General features: G+C 42.2%; 1 protein-coding gene across 2 annotated transcripts in view; it reads left to right on the top strand.

The window, feature by feature from the left end:
* Window positions 1-16,914, top strand: part of NVL (nuclear VCP like) — a 65,637-nt gene that overhangs the window by 33,744 nt on the left and 14,979 nt on the right. The window contains exons 19-20 of one of the 2 annotated variants that reach the window (XM_034764667.1): window positions 9,372-9,478; window positions 15,503-15,579. In XM_034764667.1, the coding sequence (XP_034620558.1) occupies window positions 9,372-9,478; window positions 15,503-15,579 (184 nt within the window). Of the gene's footprint in view, window positions 1-9,371; window positions 9,479-10,183; window positions 10,367-15,502; window positions 15,580-16,914 lie in introns of those variants that run through there. The other variant, XM_034764669.1, reaches the window with a different exon arrangement.

Raw genomic sequence — 16,914 nt, 5'->3', positions numbered from 1 at the left:
GAAGAGCACAGGTTTGCATTTCTTCCTGCTGAAGAGTACAAATACTTCTCCTGTTCTGCTTTAATGGCTTGTTCCAGGTCATATTCATGTTCCCCATAGGCTTGACTGCCTTCACTACTCCTTTGTCTAACTGAAGTGATTTATCGGCTGTTACCTGCATGCAGTGCATCCACTGGGCTCCAAGGCAGGTCTGTACTTGGAATTGCTCCTGGAAACAAGCAGTACTTCCTGAGTATACCTAATGTGCTCCAAGCAAAGGCTATTAGAAAAGTGTACTCTGTGACTTGGGTACATTATTTGCGGTTACAAAAGGGAACTTATGTCTTGGGGGCACATAATAACTTTTTTCCCCTAGCGCCAGATCTCCAGGAAACTGTTTAAATTGAATAGAGGCTGTTACCTCATTGTGCCCGTTGATGATAATAGGAGACCTCGAGCACTGGATCAGCCCTTTAATTCCCTTGCAATGCATACATAGAACACTGAATAAAAAACACTGCAGGATATAATTGCACAGTGTAAAATACTCAGTTTATAAATGATCACTTAAAGATAATGACCAGCTAATATTTTGGGTGCAGAAAGAAACATGAAGATATTAGACTTCTTGGATGTGTTACAGCTGAAAAAAAATAAAATTGATAGATTAAGACATCTTGGCAGAATTCACAAATCTATTATTATATGTACAGAACCTTGAAATTAGTGTTTGTGCCCAAAGCAAGTATTTAATAATGAGTACTTAGGAAAATTGAGATCTCTAGCTCATCAGGCTTCATGGATGAATGTATTATGTGGCATAAGACCCATTTATTTAAAGTGTATTTGGTGAAAAGATCTGGAATTCATGTGAGAATTGAACCAAACAAAGAAAATGAGCTAACATAGTTACTTAGGATGTGATCCTTAAACTGATGCAGTTCAGAATGTTTCATAGATTATTCTGGCTCTTGTGGAATTGAGAGAAACTCTGTTGGAATTGCTCAGAGAAAATAGACAACTATGAATACACGATTTGCAGTTGTTCAAGAATCCAAAAATTCTAGCTTACTATCCTAATGGTAGAAAGATCACATAAAAAAATTTCCTGTCTCTTCAATTCCATGTATCATGGCAGACTATCACGCCTCCAGTATAGTAAAAGACAAATGGTTGCTACTCAGGCCTTGTTTACATACAGTTTGTTCTGCTTTAACTATTCTGGTATAGTTAAAGCAGTGCAACACCCTCTCCCCTTGTGTGGATGCGGTTTGCTGGTATAAAGGTTCTTTATCTTGATCTAGCTCCTCCCATGTGCAAAAGTGAATAAGCTATGCAGATATAGATTACCTTTATACTCTTATAACAGCAACTACAGTAGGGATTGTACAGTATCGCCTCACTTAACGTTGTAGTTATGTTCCTGAAAAATGCAACTTTAAGTGAAACGATGTTAAGCGAATCCAATTTCCCCTTAAGAATCAATGTAAATAGGGGGGTTAGGTCCAGGGAATTTTTTTTTTTTTTTTTTTGGCCAGACAAAAGGCATTATATACGTTTTAAACAGTTTTAAACAAGCAATTTAATACTACGCTGGGGGGGAGTATTGTGCATGTGCTGTGTTTACCAACATACTGTACATACAGTACAGTACTATAGTTGGGAGGTGCCCCAGCCTTACCCTACACAGGCATAGCCCACTGGCACTGGAGATGAGGCAGGCAAAGAGGCTGAACGTGCTGTAGGCTAGGAGAAGCACGTTGCGCAGCAGCGGCAGCTTCCCCTACTCTGCAAGCACCAGGGGAGCGGGGGGCGTTCAACCCTCAGCCCGCCCACTCCCCGCCTTTCCCCCCATCCTTGACCTGCCTCTTCTCCCGTCCCACCTCCTCCCCCTTTACTTTCCACGCTGCGTCCTCGCTCCTCCCCCTCCTTCCCCTCCCTTCTAAACACTGCAAGCCAGCTGTTTGCCACTGGCAGGAGAGGGAGGGGGAGCCTGCACGCCGAGTCCTCGCTCCTCTCCCCCCCTCCTGCCTGGAGCAATCAGCTGGCTTGCGGTGTTTAGGGGGCAGGAGGGAGGGGGGAGGAGTGAGGACCCCTCACGCGCAGGTTCCTCCTCCCTCCCCCCTGCCTCCTGCCTGAGGCAATCAGCTGGCTTGTGGCATTCGGGAGGCAGGGGATGGAGGGGGGGAGCCTGTGTGCCGAGTCCTCGCTCCTCCCCCCTCCCTCATGCCCCCAAAATGCCGCAAGCCAGCTGATTGCCGCAGGTGGGGGAGGGGGGAGGGAAGACGCTGATCCGTGGGGTCTGCCGGTGGGCGGGAGGTGCTGGGGGCGGGGGCGTAGGGAGGCTGCCAGCTGTGGAGAAAGCAGGCAGCCAAACAACGTAATAGTGGAGCATTGCACAACTTTAAATGAGCATGTTCCCTAATTGATCAGCAACGAAACAACATTAACTGGGACGACTTAAAGTGAGGAGTTACTGTACCACTATAACTATTGTTTGGGGGAAAATGACACCACTAACTGATATAGTTATACTGGTACAAAATCTGTGTGTAGAGCAGGCCTTAGTTTAATTGCATCAGTATTGCTCAAACATAAATGTAAGATTGTAACTTCCTTTAATACTGTAGAGCTGTTGGTAATGGACATATACTGATCTTTAGTAAAAACTTTTAAAATATAAAACCCTTAGGAACTATCTGATTCCTACTTTACATGGAAGAGAAGGATTTATTCTTCACCAGTCCTGTGAAATCTGTTATGATAATGGCATCACATGCTAAGGGTTCTAAAACAGGACTTCCAACTTCTCCTTTAAAACACAAGATGTTTCTGAAGTTCTTGTTGCGCATACCAAATGACCTTGATGAACTTTTTTAAATCTTTCTGATTACTGTCATAATAGCAGAGATTCGATACCCTAAGCTTAATTGCATCTCTTTTCCTTTGCATGTGGAACCAAAGTCAAACTGTCTTGTTAATCTAAAGAGAATTAAGCCTTAGAGCTCCCAGTTTTTCAAGAAATTCAGAGAGTGAAAAAGAGGCAGATGTGCTATTTCAGGTAAAGGTCTTTAAAGCCCTTTAAATAATTGTATTGTGTTTTTCACTCCACTACCGTCCCAGTATCTGGGATCGAAGACGTTCGCCAGGTCTGTACTACAAAGTTTGGTTGACACAAGTTTCAGCCACTGAAGTTTGTGTATTGCTCTGGCACGTGCACACTTGGCTGCTTGTGTTAGCACGGCACATACTCACCAGGAGTGCTTGTGTTGATGTAAAGTGTGGCACACCATGGTTAGGTTCCCCACTGTGCTCTGCACTACCATCCAGTGCAGTCCCTTTTGGGACATTTTTGCAATGCTTTGTGGCACAGGGATTTGTGGGAGATAGGGTCAAGTTCTCACCATGCCACTTTCTACACCCCATCAGACTTTTCACATTCCCTAATTTTTGCTCTATTTTTTAAAAAACTCTCTCATAGTCCACACAGCACTTGTTGGTATCCACCATCTCTCTGACAGAAGCATGGAGCCTGCAAACCTCAACACAATTCTCTTGTCTGTTGCTAATGCAGGATGCACAATTCTCTAATATTTCTGCAGCTTGAGGGTGTATTGCTGCAGTTGGAGTTGTGATGAGGGTGATGCAGAGGTGTCTGACCACAACTGGATGCTGATGGACACTGCACACAGAATGCTAGGTTGCTGATGGCGTTCATGAAGCAGCTCCATGTGGCAAAGTGCCATTTTTGGACCCAAGAAATAAGCACTGATTGGTGGGATCATCTCATAATGCAGGTTTGGAACAGCAAGCAGTGGCTGCAGAACTTTTGGATGCAAAAGGATACATTTCTGGGGCTGGGTGCCAAGCTTGCCCCAGCCCTCTGGTGCAGGGACACCAAAATGAGCAGCGTTGAAAGTGGAGAAGCAAGTGGCAATCATGCTCTGGAAATTTGCAACACCAAATTGCTGTCAGTCAGTGGGCAATTATTTTGGAGTTGGAAAATCCACAGTGTGGTCATTGTGACCCAAGTGTTTAAGGCCATAAAATGTCTCCGGCTACACAGGATTGTGATTCTCAGTCATTACTAACTTACTCTTCTTGGAGGTACCCACAGTTGTGAGGCACTTCACTACCACCTGCCCTTACCATGAGGAAGCCTTGTGTTTGTCATGCGTCAGCTCCCTGACTCCACCTTCCACAGGCAACACAAGCACTCCCCCTCATTCCTTCCCTCCTCCCTCCCCTCTCCCCCCCCCACCCCGCAGCCTCCACTGTTCCTCTGCATGTTAGCAATTGGACCCTCCAATCTCTGAGGGTCGCCCTGGAGTATCCTTCTCCTTTTCCACTGGACACTTAAAGATTTGAGAAGTAGTGAGTCAAAGTATTGGAAACAAATGGCAACATGTAAAATAAAATCATAACACTCATTCTAAAGCCTAAACCATTACCAAGATACTCTCCTGTCTACTGAAGTTTAGCTCACCCAAAATCTTTGCAGCATTTTCCAGACAAAACATGCTGACAGTTTCTCTTCAGTAAAAGATCCCGGGCATCTATTGGGTTACATAGATACGTCAGGACAGTTCTTTGTTCTTTTCCATAAACAGGACATCCTTGTTTGTTTTGTTTTGTTCTTCTCCACAGCCTCCCTCTCTTGTTGACCTTGCAATCTTTTAATTAGCATCTGGCTCCATATGCAGATAGTCTTATGTTGTGGGACCAGACAGGGAGATAAGCGTGTGCAACTTCCTGCTTGAAAGGAACCTGCTTAATACATCACCTCTTGGTTACCTGCCTTAAGTTCAAGGCTTTGAGAACATAGTTTCCAGAATAGATACGTAACTCCTTACATATTACTCATATATACATTTTGAAATGATTGACTACTAGTGGGCTACTGACTTTTGGTAGAGACCTTACATGCCACCCTTTGGTAAACTATTGTACATATACTGGATCCGGGGACTCTGTAAAACTCTGTGTGTCTCCTGTGCCCTCTGTCATTTGGTCACATGATGCCAACTTAACTTTGTGGTGTAGCCCAGGCCTTAGTTTACAAGAACATCAAGAATCATTGCTATAAGTAGGGTTTGAATTGTTCCAAAATTCTGTAGAAACCATTGTGGATTTTGGTCTGCAATAATTAGTAACCTGTCTCATTCTATTGAGTATATTAAATTTATCCACAAACCTTGTTGACTCTTGTCCTAGCTCTTTAGGTAGTAGCTCTGTCATGTAGTTATGTTCTCTGTTGTGTAATCTCATTTTGTAATTTGCGTGGTGTGAGATACTTATGGAAAAGGGTTGGATGTTCTCCAAAATGATTAAACAAATGCTGAGCACCACCTTAGGGTAAACATTGAGTAAATTTTTCTTTCCCCATTACAGAAGTGTAATAATTCAGGTTCTCAGGATCATTTAAGGGCCAGTGACTGAAAAAAGGGGTAAGAGGAAGTATAGATTATTAGCTGGGCCAGCTCCCAGGCACCAGCTTAGCAAGCAGGTGCTTGGGGCGGCCAAGGGGAAGGGGCGGCACGTTGGGCTCTTCGGCAGCAATTCGGCGGTGGGTCCCTCATTCCCCTCTCGGAGGGAAAGACCTGCCACCGAATTGCCGCCGAAGAAGAAAGCGGTGTGGCTGAGCTGCCGCTGATCGCGATCATGGCTTTTTTTCTTTTTCTTTTCTTTTTCCACCGCTTGGGGCGGCAAAAACCCTGGAGCCTGTCCTGATTATTAGTTAAAGTAAGTGGGATTTAGAGCTGAGTGTTTTACTAGACTTTGTCACTAACTTTTATTGTGTATCCTTTGACAAGTCACTTAACCTCTCTGTGTTTAACCTCCTGTTTGTAAAATGGGAATCATACTTACCATATAGGGGAATTGTGAGGCTTAATTTAATATTTGTAAAGCACTTTGAGATCCTCAGATGGAAAGTAGAATAAAAATGCATAGTGTTTGATACCATTGCACTAAAAGCAATTCTTAGCTATTGGAATGACTTCTTGTCATCTGTTCTTAATGTGGCGTAACTTTCCCCATAACACACACGCATACGTAGCACCTGGAAAATGTATTTGTGCCAGAAAAGGATAATGTTGTTGACAGCCCTGTGTTTAGAACAGGGGTTGGCAACCTTTCAGAAGCAGTGTGCCGAGTCTTCATTCATTCACTCTAATTTAAGGTTTCGCGTGCCAGTCATATATTTTAACGTTCTTAGAAGGTCTCTTTTTATAAGTCTACAATATAGAACTAAATTATTGTTGTATGTAAAGTAAATAAGGTTTTTAAAATGTTTAAGAAGCTTCATTTAAAAGCAAATAAAATGCAGAGCCCCTCGAACCAGTGGCCAGGACCCAGGCACTGTGAGTGCCACTGAAAATCAGCTCGCGTGCCGCCTTTGGCACGCATACCATAGGTTGCCTACCCCTGGTTTAGAAGAATAAGGGAAAAAATGCAGGCCTGGACACCAATCTTGGCTAAACCTTACCTTGCCTGATGAAGAGTCTAGACTCTTCAGTCTGTTACCTTCCACCATTATACCTGCAGTAGCTAACGCCACTAGAGGTGTGTCTGTGTGCCATGTCTATGGATGTACTTCCATTCCTTTTTCCTGACTATCTATGATATCCAGCTAGAGTGACACCCAACTATGATTTCATCTAATATATTTCCTTAGTCTGTGATTTGAAAGAAACCAGGATTCTTCAGCAATTAGGGATAAATTGCCTGTGCTTCTTTACCCACAACATCTATATCTAGCAGCAGATTTCTCCAACCTTTCAGTTCACAAGAGGTGAAATTATGGCCATTAACTACTTAGGGACATCTGAATGCGCAGTCTGTCTATTAAAATGGATGCGTGACTGCTGTATCTTGGGAAAACACTGGTTTGTTGATGGTATTGCTAGAAGAAAAAGGTGGTCAGCACACCTTTGACCTGTTTATTTCCTCTTTACATCAGTTTTCTCTCAGAGGTGAAGGATATTTAATACACCGAATGTAACTGTAACCTTTGCACAAAACAGAGTACAATTCTAAATCTAGGATTACTATTAGTAGTAGTAAATTATGGTAGCATGCAATTGCCTCAGTCTCCTTTGGTGCTCCATTGTGATAAGCACTGTACAAACACAGAAAAGAGAGTCTACCCCCTGAAGAGCTCATGTGCTGCTGGATTCCCTTCTTTTTTGCATCTCTTTAGGCTGGTATGAACCTATCTTGCACCTCTCATAATTTTTCACACCTCTGAATTTTTGTAAGTGCATATATGAACTATAAGGGTATTAGGATCTTTGCCTGGATTAATTGATCTTTTCCAGGCTTTTTAATATTAGGTTTTCTTAATTGTAACATTAGTATGTAGTTGTTTGTAATAGCTGTGTTTTCTTGCATCCTTTCTAAACCTTCCTACCAGTCTTCAAAGAAATTTATATCTTTAATAAATACCTTTAGACTTTAATAATCGTGTATCCAAAGTTGCCCCCATTACCTGGATATTTGAGCACCTAACAGTCTTTACTGTATTTATCCTCACAACACCTCTGTTAGGTATGGCAATGCTATTATCCCCATTTTACAGCTGGGAAATGAAGGCAAAGAGAGAGGCTAAGTGACTTGGCTGTGGTTCACACAGGAAGTGTGTAGTGGAGCTGGGTCTCTCCCAAACCTGAGACTAGCAGCCTAACTATTGGACCATTTTTCCTCTCTCTTACTACAATAGGTTTTTAGTATTTATGGACTCCTGCTGTGTTTGAAGACTCTACATATATGTCTGTGGTGCTTAAAAGCTCCTATAGATTCCAGCAGTACTTAAAAACAGTGAATGGCCTCCTGCGAACATTTGACTTCATGAAGGATTCCAGTTTCTCTCATCTCCATGTTCATTTCTCTCCCAAGACCAAATAAAGTCTGGAGTCCCTGGTCTGCACTTCCTCTCAGAAGACCAAGTTCATGTGGCGCTTTGCAGCGCCATCTAATATTTTAATGTGTTCATCTCCTCTGTTACCTTCCAGAAGAGTAAGATCCTATAGCAATGCAGATGAACAATAAAAAGGAGGATTGTTTATAAGAAAGTGTTTTCACCTGCATAGCTGTACTTTGCCAAGATGAACATTGATTCTTAATTTACCTTTTATATTACTTTAAACATTTTTGGCTCTAGTTGATTTGGCAAGAATTCTTTCCTTACCCCCAAGAGAACAAGCTGAAAATATTTTTTCCTTTTGTGAATTCATGTAGAACTCCTTGTTCAGCTATGTCAGCACCCTCAGGTGTGACAGACAAATGTTCTCTGAGTATATTTCCGAACAAGAAAAAGCTGCCTATATCTGTCAGTAGGCTCAACTGATACTTGAGGGGTAGACTTACACTTGTGTCACACCAGACACGTGAGTGGACTGTGAACTAGACAATGTCGGTTCTCACTTGGTGGCAGTAACAGTTGTTTATCAAACTGTTTTTTTGTCTTCAGAGCTTCAAATGTTGTCTGCTGTGCCTTCCACGCACACTTTATTTTATTTTTATTTTTTTTTATTTTTTATTTTATTTTATTTAGGAAGTTTTTACATAGTTTACAAATCCTTGCTGGGTAAATATCAGAAACAAAACAATCAGTACAATGGTTAGCTTTTGTTTAGAGAACTTTTACGAGACTGTTGTCATTGATGTTTTCTGTTTAACAGGATGGTACCATATTACAGAGGGAGCATCATTATAACACCTATGATATGTTGTTTTTAAAGATTTTATTAAATTGAATTAAATGGCTATATACACATTTAACAGACCCAGGCATGTCTATCAAATGTTAATATTAAAAAACTTGGACAGGTGTGCTGCCTCTTTTTGCAGATGAATATGCTTTATCTGAGTACTGACTGAAAGGTAACCAAATATCTAAGTATCTCTCTGTCCGTCTTGCTGGATATGTAATTGGTGTGTTAATTTTCCATAATCACAGCCTCCTTTTTTTTTTTTAATCGTTCTTCTGTGGTTGAGCTATTTTTCTTTTTCCAGTGATAGGCTACCAATAACCGAGCAACTACTAGCAGATGAGAGATTAATTCTTCATTTCCTTTTCTGTGACCGTTTTCATTAGGAAGCCCCAGGAGGATTTCCAACGGATCATTTGGTAGTACATATCCAGCAATTTGTGATATTTTGTTATGGAGTGCATCCCAAAACTCTTGACTGCACATGTCTACCATATATACATAAAATCTCTTTCACTATAATTTCTCCAACCATTCAATCTCTCTCTCTGTTTTTTAACCTGATTGCTATGAAATATCATTGAAACAGTATCTTAAAGACATCTTTTTTTTTTTTTATTCCACACACATTTCTAGTATTGCATCTAATTTCAGGATTATATTTTGTCTTCCTCTCCTCAGACATAATTGACCCAGCTATTCTGCGCCCTGGCAGACTGGATAAAACACTCTATGTGGGTTTGCCACCACCTGTGGATCGACTTGCTATTTTAAAGACCATCACCAAAGTGAGTATTTGGAAAGAGATCTATACTATGAGAGGTCATTCTTTTGAAGTTGGGTGGAATGATACTATACAAACTATAATCACAGAAGAATTGCAGGGCCCAGTATGACAAAACATTAAAATAACTAGTAATAAAGAGTCATTAAAAGAAGCACCCAACTTTTTCTTTTTCACATAGTGATTAAGGTTGATATGGAACAATAATAGTTGATCAAAAAATTGCCTTACTTGAGAATTAAACTGAAAATGCTAGTTCCCATGTTATGTTCACAATTAGGACAAATTAATGGGATGATTCATTCCTACATAAGAATGTGCATACAATGCTTTTGTATATCTGTTGGGTCTGCTATCTTTGTCACACCAAGGTGTTTGATGATGGAATTATAAAAGTTTACATACAAATTCCAGCTTAGATCTTATTCAGCAATAGTTATTTATGTGTATGTAATTCCCATTGGGATCAATAGGAGACTTGGGTGTGCTGGGGCTGCAGGAAGAGGCAGATGTGAAAAAAAATTGTTCTTAATTGTGGATTCCATCTCTGGGTAGTGGCTTACTCTGCCCAGCATGAGCCCTGGATTCTGTTCCTGCTGCAGTGTTTTTCTTTCTCCTAGGTTAAGGGTATAGCATAACAATGCTGTCTCAGCAATAAGAGATGAAGAGTGTTTTACATTATTCAAAAGTACCTCTTCCTTTTACTAAGGGACTAGTGTGTTGATGGCTCTGAAAGAATCTCATCAAACTTTCTTGAATTGGAAAATTGGCTGAGGCTTGTATCTAGAGAAGGGATGGGACTTTAAAGACTCCATGAATGATGTGGAGGAAACCACGAAAGAGGATTGTACCAAAAAAAACCCCAAAAAACTCCTTGAAATTGTAAGCAGTGTTATGGCTGGATGTATGTGGGCTATTAATAAATCTCATAATGGAAGGTAAAATGTGGAGAGAGATTGGAACATGTCTGCTCCTGTCATGACTCATGCAAGAGTTAGACTCCCACTAGGGCTCTGACTTGCTTCAAATACGTTTCTCACATGTTGTTCTTGTATAATAGCATTGTGGAAGTAAGCCTCTCTCCATTTACTCAGCCTATCTGAAACAACCTAATTACCTTATCAGTTATTGGCTCTTGAAGCCAAAGAGGACTGGGGTTTTTTTGTTTTTGTTTTTTTAAACAAGTCAGTTTTGAGGACACATTATAGGGGATGGGGTTGTAATTTTAACAATTTCTTTTTAAAGGGGACCTGTTAAGTATCTGCTAAAAATTGGGCTTGTGCCATTTTTTGTTGTTGTTTTGTGGTATACAAAGAAGACCCGGAAAGCTTTTTGGGGGAAGAAAATGTTTTATTGTGATTGGGGTTTACCTCCTTCCCTCTTGTCCTCCCCACCCAATTCAGCTGGAGAATTTATGGGGATCTTGGAGAAGTCTTTAGCTACTCTCTCACTCTTTTTAAATGATGGAAGAAAGGAATATTTTTTTTAAAGATTCAACACTCCCAAGTGTGTGTCAGGCATTGAAGTTCAATATGTTTCGGTAGATGCAAGTGTTTTAAACAGTCTGACTAAAAGTCCCTTCCCTGAGAGCCCCAGCCCTGTTGCGTGGGGCTGAATTATAATTTTCAGGAAGTCATGGAGGTGTTGTAAAATCACGGAATCCGTGACTGACTCGTAGCCTTAGTCATTGCACTAGTTCTCTAGTCACCATAAAGTCTTCAAAACTAGATAAAGACCCTGTATTTCTAATGTAAAAAAAAAAAAAACACACCCTCTCCAGGTAAAGGTGGTAGTATGTAGGAAGGTTATAGGAAACAAACCCTTTCAGGCATTTTTTTACATCATAAACAAAAAAGGACAAAAGCCTTTTGCAGGTTATATTTAAAGTACCTGCGTGATCAAACTACTTTTTTTATATGCATGCGTTCAAACTTGTTATACCTGAATACAAGACACAATCAGGATAGAGGTACGTGTTTTTAGTGGGTGGCTCTCACCCATCCCTTTCCTGAAGGGGGGTGTTTGTGTTTCACTACTAGAGCTCTAAGGCCCCCCTGGCTGTCTTCTCCCACACACACCACACCTTCCATCTCCTGCATCACAAGTAAACATCCTTCCATCTAAACACTTTTAGCCACCAGCTGAAGGGTTTGCCTGAAGCAATTGGGAGGAGTTGTTCTGAAGTGATGCAAAATGTTCCAGCCCTTCTGCCTTGGAGGAGTGAATGCAACATCTTGTCATCAAGCCCAGCTCCTGCCAATCCAGGAAGCGGGAAGCTAGGATATAGCTGTGGAGTTCTAATGCAAAGTTGATGCTTATTGGAATTGGAAATAGGAGACTACTTGGAAATTTCTACTAATTCTCTATACCAAAACGAGAGGATGGATTTGAAAAGCTAATTCTCAAGTTCAACCATAGGTTCAGACCTCACCATGGTCAACTCTGCCCTTCAATCTTCCAAAGTAAATAACTTGAGTGCTATGCAGTTCACTGTAAAGATTCCATAGTACTTGTCATGTGAATGGAAGCTTGTCCCCGGGGTCTCTGTTCAAAACTTTAACTTCCCTGTACTATTCAGCACGTAGCATAGGTCAGTGGCTCTCAATCTTTCTAGTCTACTGTACCCCTTTCAGGAGTCTGATTTGTCTTGCGTACCCGCAAGTTTCACCTCACTTAAAAAGTACTTGCTTACAAAATCAGACATAAAAATACAAAAGTGTCACAGCCACTATTACTGAAACATTGGTTACTTTCTTATTTTTACCATATAATTATAAAATAAATCAATTGGAATATAAATATTGTACTTGCATTGGCCTGCTAAACCCAGGCTTGTGAGTTCAATTCTTGAGGGGGCCATTTAAGGATCTGGGACAAAAATCTGTCTGGGGATTGGTCCTGCTCTGAGCAGGGGGTTGGACTCCTGAGGTCCCTTCCAACCCTGATATTCTATGAATGTGACAATATAGAGCAGTATAAACAAGTCATTGTCTGTATGAAATTTTAGTTTTTTCTGACTTCGCTAGTGCTTTTTATGTAGCCTGTTGTAAAACTAGGCAAATATCTAGATGAGTTGATGTACCCCCGGAAGACATCTGCGCACTCCCAAGGGTATGTGTACCCCTGGTTGAGAACCACTGGCATAGGTAGCTGCATTTCAGTGTTGATATTGGGTGTAGATGGGATTCTTCAGATGAAAGGTCCAGTATAAATGTAACCACTTCTGAAAATTGAATTGTCCCAAATTTACCCACTGAGAAAAACATCATAATATGAACGTAAGGCTGTTCCAACTATGACTCTCCTGTACTGTAAGACAGCTGGGGGTTTTCTTCTTTAAATGTTCAACTGCTGGTTATATTGCATGAAGATGGACCTTCAGGGAGACAGACTTCACAGAAAACAATTGGTTTACAAGTAAATATAAAATATCTATTGAGTAATCTCACTCCTAGGTTTTAGTGTTCCACGCTGAAGTCTGTAACCATGGCGAGTGGAAAATATTAAATGTTATAATAGGGGATAAGATGTTTTTTCAGCACATTGCAAAGAATTCACCCATACATTCTGGATACATAAACCTGAAAAGTGTGGATACATGGACCCTTGTTTGAGCACTGACATTGTGCTCAACACCATATAAAACATAAGACAAGGTCTCATCACTAATGAGTTTACAGTCTAGTTCAGATGCACATGGCAAAATGGGTAATTGTACAAATTCAAGCTGATACAGAAATCTTGCCATAAATCTAGTGTCTCTGTTCAGTCCGTGATTTTTAGCATCTAGCAGAGTTATGAATTTAAGCTCCCAGGCTCATCTTTTGAAAGTGTTGTGTAGGTATTCAGAACAGAGACACTGGATTTATGGCTTGTTACAACAATCTTAAACCCACTAACTGCCTCTTCTTGTCCTAGGACTGCAGAGCTGTTAACAGGCCACTCTCCCTTGAATGGTTCCTTAGAATGTGGGCTACTTATGATAAACAATCTGTTCCACCTTTCATTTAGCTGTGACACTGGGAATACCTTTCCCAGGCCTGACGAAAAGCTCTGTGTGGCTCAAAAGCTTGTCTCCCTCCCCAACAGAAACTGGTCCAATAAAAGATACTACCTCACCCACCTTGTCTCTCTAATATCCTGGGACCAACATGGCTGCAACTATACTGTATACATTTCTCCATTGATTGATTTCAATCTACTTCTTCCCCAGAAAATTTTCTCTTAAAGAAAAGCTGGAAAAAGTTTGGCTAACTAATATTGTCGACCCTATACTCTGCTTTAAGAATATGTGTGTAAAGGAGGAGAGGAAGTAGATACACATGCTTATACCATAGTCCTGCAACACTTTAGATTGGGGTGGGCAAACTTTTTGGCCCAAGGGCCATATCTGGGTATGGAAATTGTATGGCGGGCCATGAATGCTCACAAAATTGGGGGTTGGAGTGTGTGGGGGGGTCAGGGGTCCAGCAGGGAGGTGCGGGCTCTGGGATGGAGCCAGAAATGAGGAGTTCAGGGTGCGGAAGGGGTTTCCGGGCTGGGGCAGGGGCTGGGGGNGGGTTGGGGGGATGAGGGCTCTGGCTGGGGGTGTGGGCTCTGGGGTGTAGCCAGAAATGAGGAGTTCAGGGTGCAGGAGGGGGCTCCGGGCTGGGGCAAAGGGGTTGGGGCATGGGAGGAGGGCAGGGGTGCAGGCTCTCGGTGATGCTTACCTCAAGCAGCTTCCGGAAGCAGCAGCATGTCCTCCCTCTGGCTCCTGTGCGGAGGTACAGCCAGGCGGCTCTGCTCGCTGCCCCGTCCGCAGGCGCTGCCCCTGCAGCTCCCATTGGCCGCGGTTCCCAGCCAATGGGAGCTGTGGTGGCAGTGTGTGGAGTCCCCTGGCTGCCCCTATGTGTAGGAGCTGGAGGGGGCATATGCTGCTGCTTCCGGGAGCCGGCAGGGCCGGCTCCAGGCACCAGCCAACCAAGCACGTGCTTGGGGCGGCACCTGGTAAGGGGCGGCCAATCTTGGGGTGGCGGGGGGGGGGGTTCGGCGGCGTGGCGCTCGGCGGGGCGGGGTTTTGGCGGCACGACACTCGGGGGGGGGGGGGTTCGGCAGGGCGGGGCAGCGCTTTTTTTGCTGCTTTGGGCGGCAAAAAACTTAGAGCCGGCTCTGGGAGCAGGGCAAGCCCCCGACCCCACTCCCTGGTGGGAGCTCGAGGGCCGGATTAAAATGTCTGACGGGCTGGACGCAGCCCATGGGCTGTAGTTTGCCCACTCCTGCTTTACATTAATCTAAGACCAGAGGGAACAGCTGTAATCATCTCTGACTTCCTGCTTAACACAGGCCATAGATTTCCTTGAATTAATTCCAATTTGGGGGGGAAAGTATTTAAGGATTTCAGGTGGTGATAAATCCAGCACAACCCTTGGTAAATTGTTTCAGTAGTTACCCTTACTATTAAAAATTTGCACCTTATTTTCAGTCTGAATTTGTCCAGCTTCAACTTTCCGCCATTGGATCTCGTTATATATTTTTGTTTGCTAGATTGAAGAGCTCTCCGATTATCAAATTTCTGTGGCCTACGTAGGTACTTGTAGATTGTGATCAAGTTACCCCTTAACCGTGTCTTTGATCAGATAAATAGATTGAGCTCCTTGAGTCTTTCCCTATAAATCATGTTTTCCAATCCTGTATTCCTGTAGCTTTTCTCTGAATCCTTTCCAGTTTTTTAGCATCCTTTTTGAATTGTGAACAGCATAATTGGACAGTCCTCCTCCTCTCTGTAAGGGTAATGCTGACCTTGACTCACCTCGCCTCAGCACTGGAATTCAGCAGCATTTTCTGAATCAATTCAGTGTCAAATGGTTCTGCAGACCTGGTCTTCATTCTTGTCCTTTTCTGAGTTGTACTAATCCCCCACCCCTGTAGTCTCAGGAAATTGTGCAGCCTGATCACAACATGATCTTTGTGTGATAGTCACTTTGGGGGCTTCTTATTTCTAAAAAAAAATACCATTTCTTTTCTTCTCCCATCACCTCCAACTCCTTAGGATGGTACCCGACCCCCTTTGGATGTTGATGTAAACCTTGAAGAAATCGCTTATGATCAGCGTTGTGATTGCTATACGTGAGTGTCTTCTATTTTTAACTCAAATGCGTGCAGTGAGAAATGTCCTACTCATGTTAATGTGTTTTACATTATTTTTAACAGGAACATTGGACTTGCTGACTCTCAGAGCTCAAACACCTTTCCCTCTGTTTCCATCACTTACACTTGAAGTTTTTCCAGGGATTTACTAAGACTTTGTAGATGGTACAGGCTTCTTCTTCCTACACAATAGTCTGGTGGTGCCTGACACTACTGTAGCTTAGCAAAGCCCACTGTGTCCTTTTTTCTTTGCCTTGTCTCTATTTCTGCAATGTTTACACTGAACCACAGATATAAAATGTGAAACCTCTCTCTAAACTGGATCCACAGTTATAGTAGGTAAAAGTGAGTAGGCAAAACTGGTACATGCAGCTTGTTCTCTGAGTTAGTTCACAGAAATGGATAACGTTTGTAGTGTATGTGACACAGAGTATTGGAGGCATATTTTATCCTGAGGAGCCTTCATGTAGTACAAATGTCCAAAGGATGGATTTGATGCAAATTTAATAACCACTCTTATCGGTCATTTGCAAACCCATAGCACTGCACAGCTCCTCAAAGCTTTAAACTGATAGACAGGATTGATTAGTTAATCTTTAGTTTTTTTATGAGGTAATAATTGCTCCCCTAAAGACCTTGCACTCTTAATCTCTGTACTGTGCAATAAAAATAATTTTCAGTGTAAAAAAATTAAGATGGTTGATGTTGTGGTTAAAGTAATTATTACTGTAGTACCTAGGAGCCCTAGTCATGGGGCAGGATCCCATTGTGCTAGCCACTGTACACAGAACAAAAACATGGTCCCTACCCTAAAAAATTTACAATCTAAGTATAAGACAAGAGACAACAGGTGGAAACAGACAGATGGGAAACTACAAGGAAACAATGAGACAGTATTGCCCTATGTAATAGGTAGTGATATCAGTGTATTGGTGGCCTAACTGTTGCCAGGGGGTTGTTTTTGTTTTGTGTAGACATCATGGCAAAGGAGAGTTTTAAGGAGGGTGTTGAAGGATGATGAGGTGGCTTTGCAGATATTTATGGGGAGCTCCATCAAAGCATGAGGGGCAGCACTGGAGAGCACACAACAGTGCTTGTTTGAAAATTTAACAGTTGGGCAAAGAAAGCTGGCATCACAGTCGATAGTGAATGAGAGATGATAGGTAGCGTGGGGATAGTTCATTAAAGGCCTTGAAAATGAAGATAAGCAGCTTCTGTTGGATGCAATAGAGAAGGGGGAGTCAATGGAAGGATGTGTGGAGAGAGGTGATGTGGTCAAAGTGACAAGCTAGGAAAGTGATCTCTGCAGCAGCA

This window comes from Trachemys scripta, chromosome 3 (genome assembly GCF_013100865.1).
Source record: "Trachemys scripta elegans isolate TJP31775 chromosome 3, CAS_Tse_1.0, whole genome shotgun sequence".
NCBI lineage: Eukaryota > Metazoa > Chordata > Testudines > Emydidae > Trachemys > Trachemys scripta.
This window is presented reverse-complemented; position numbering and strand designations above follow the sequence as displayed.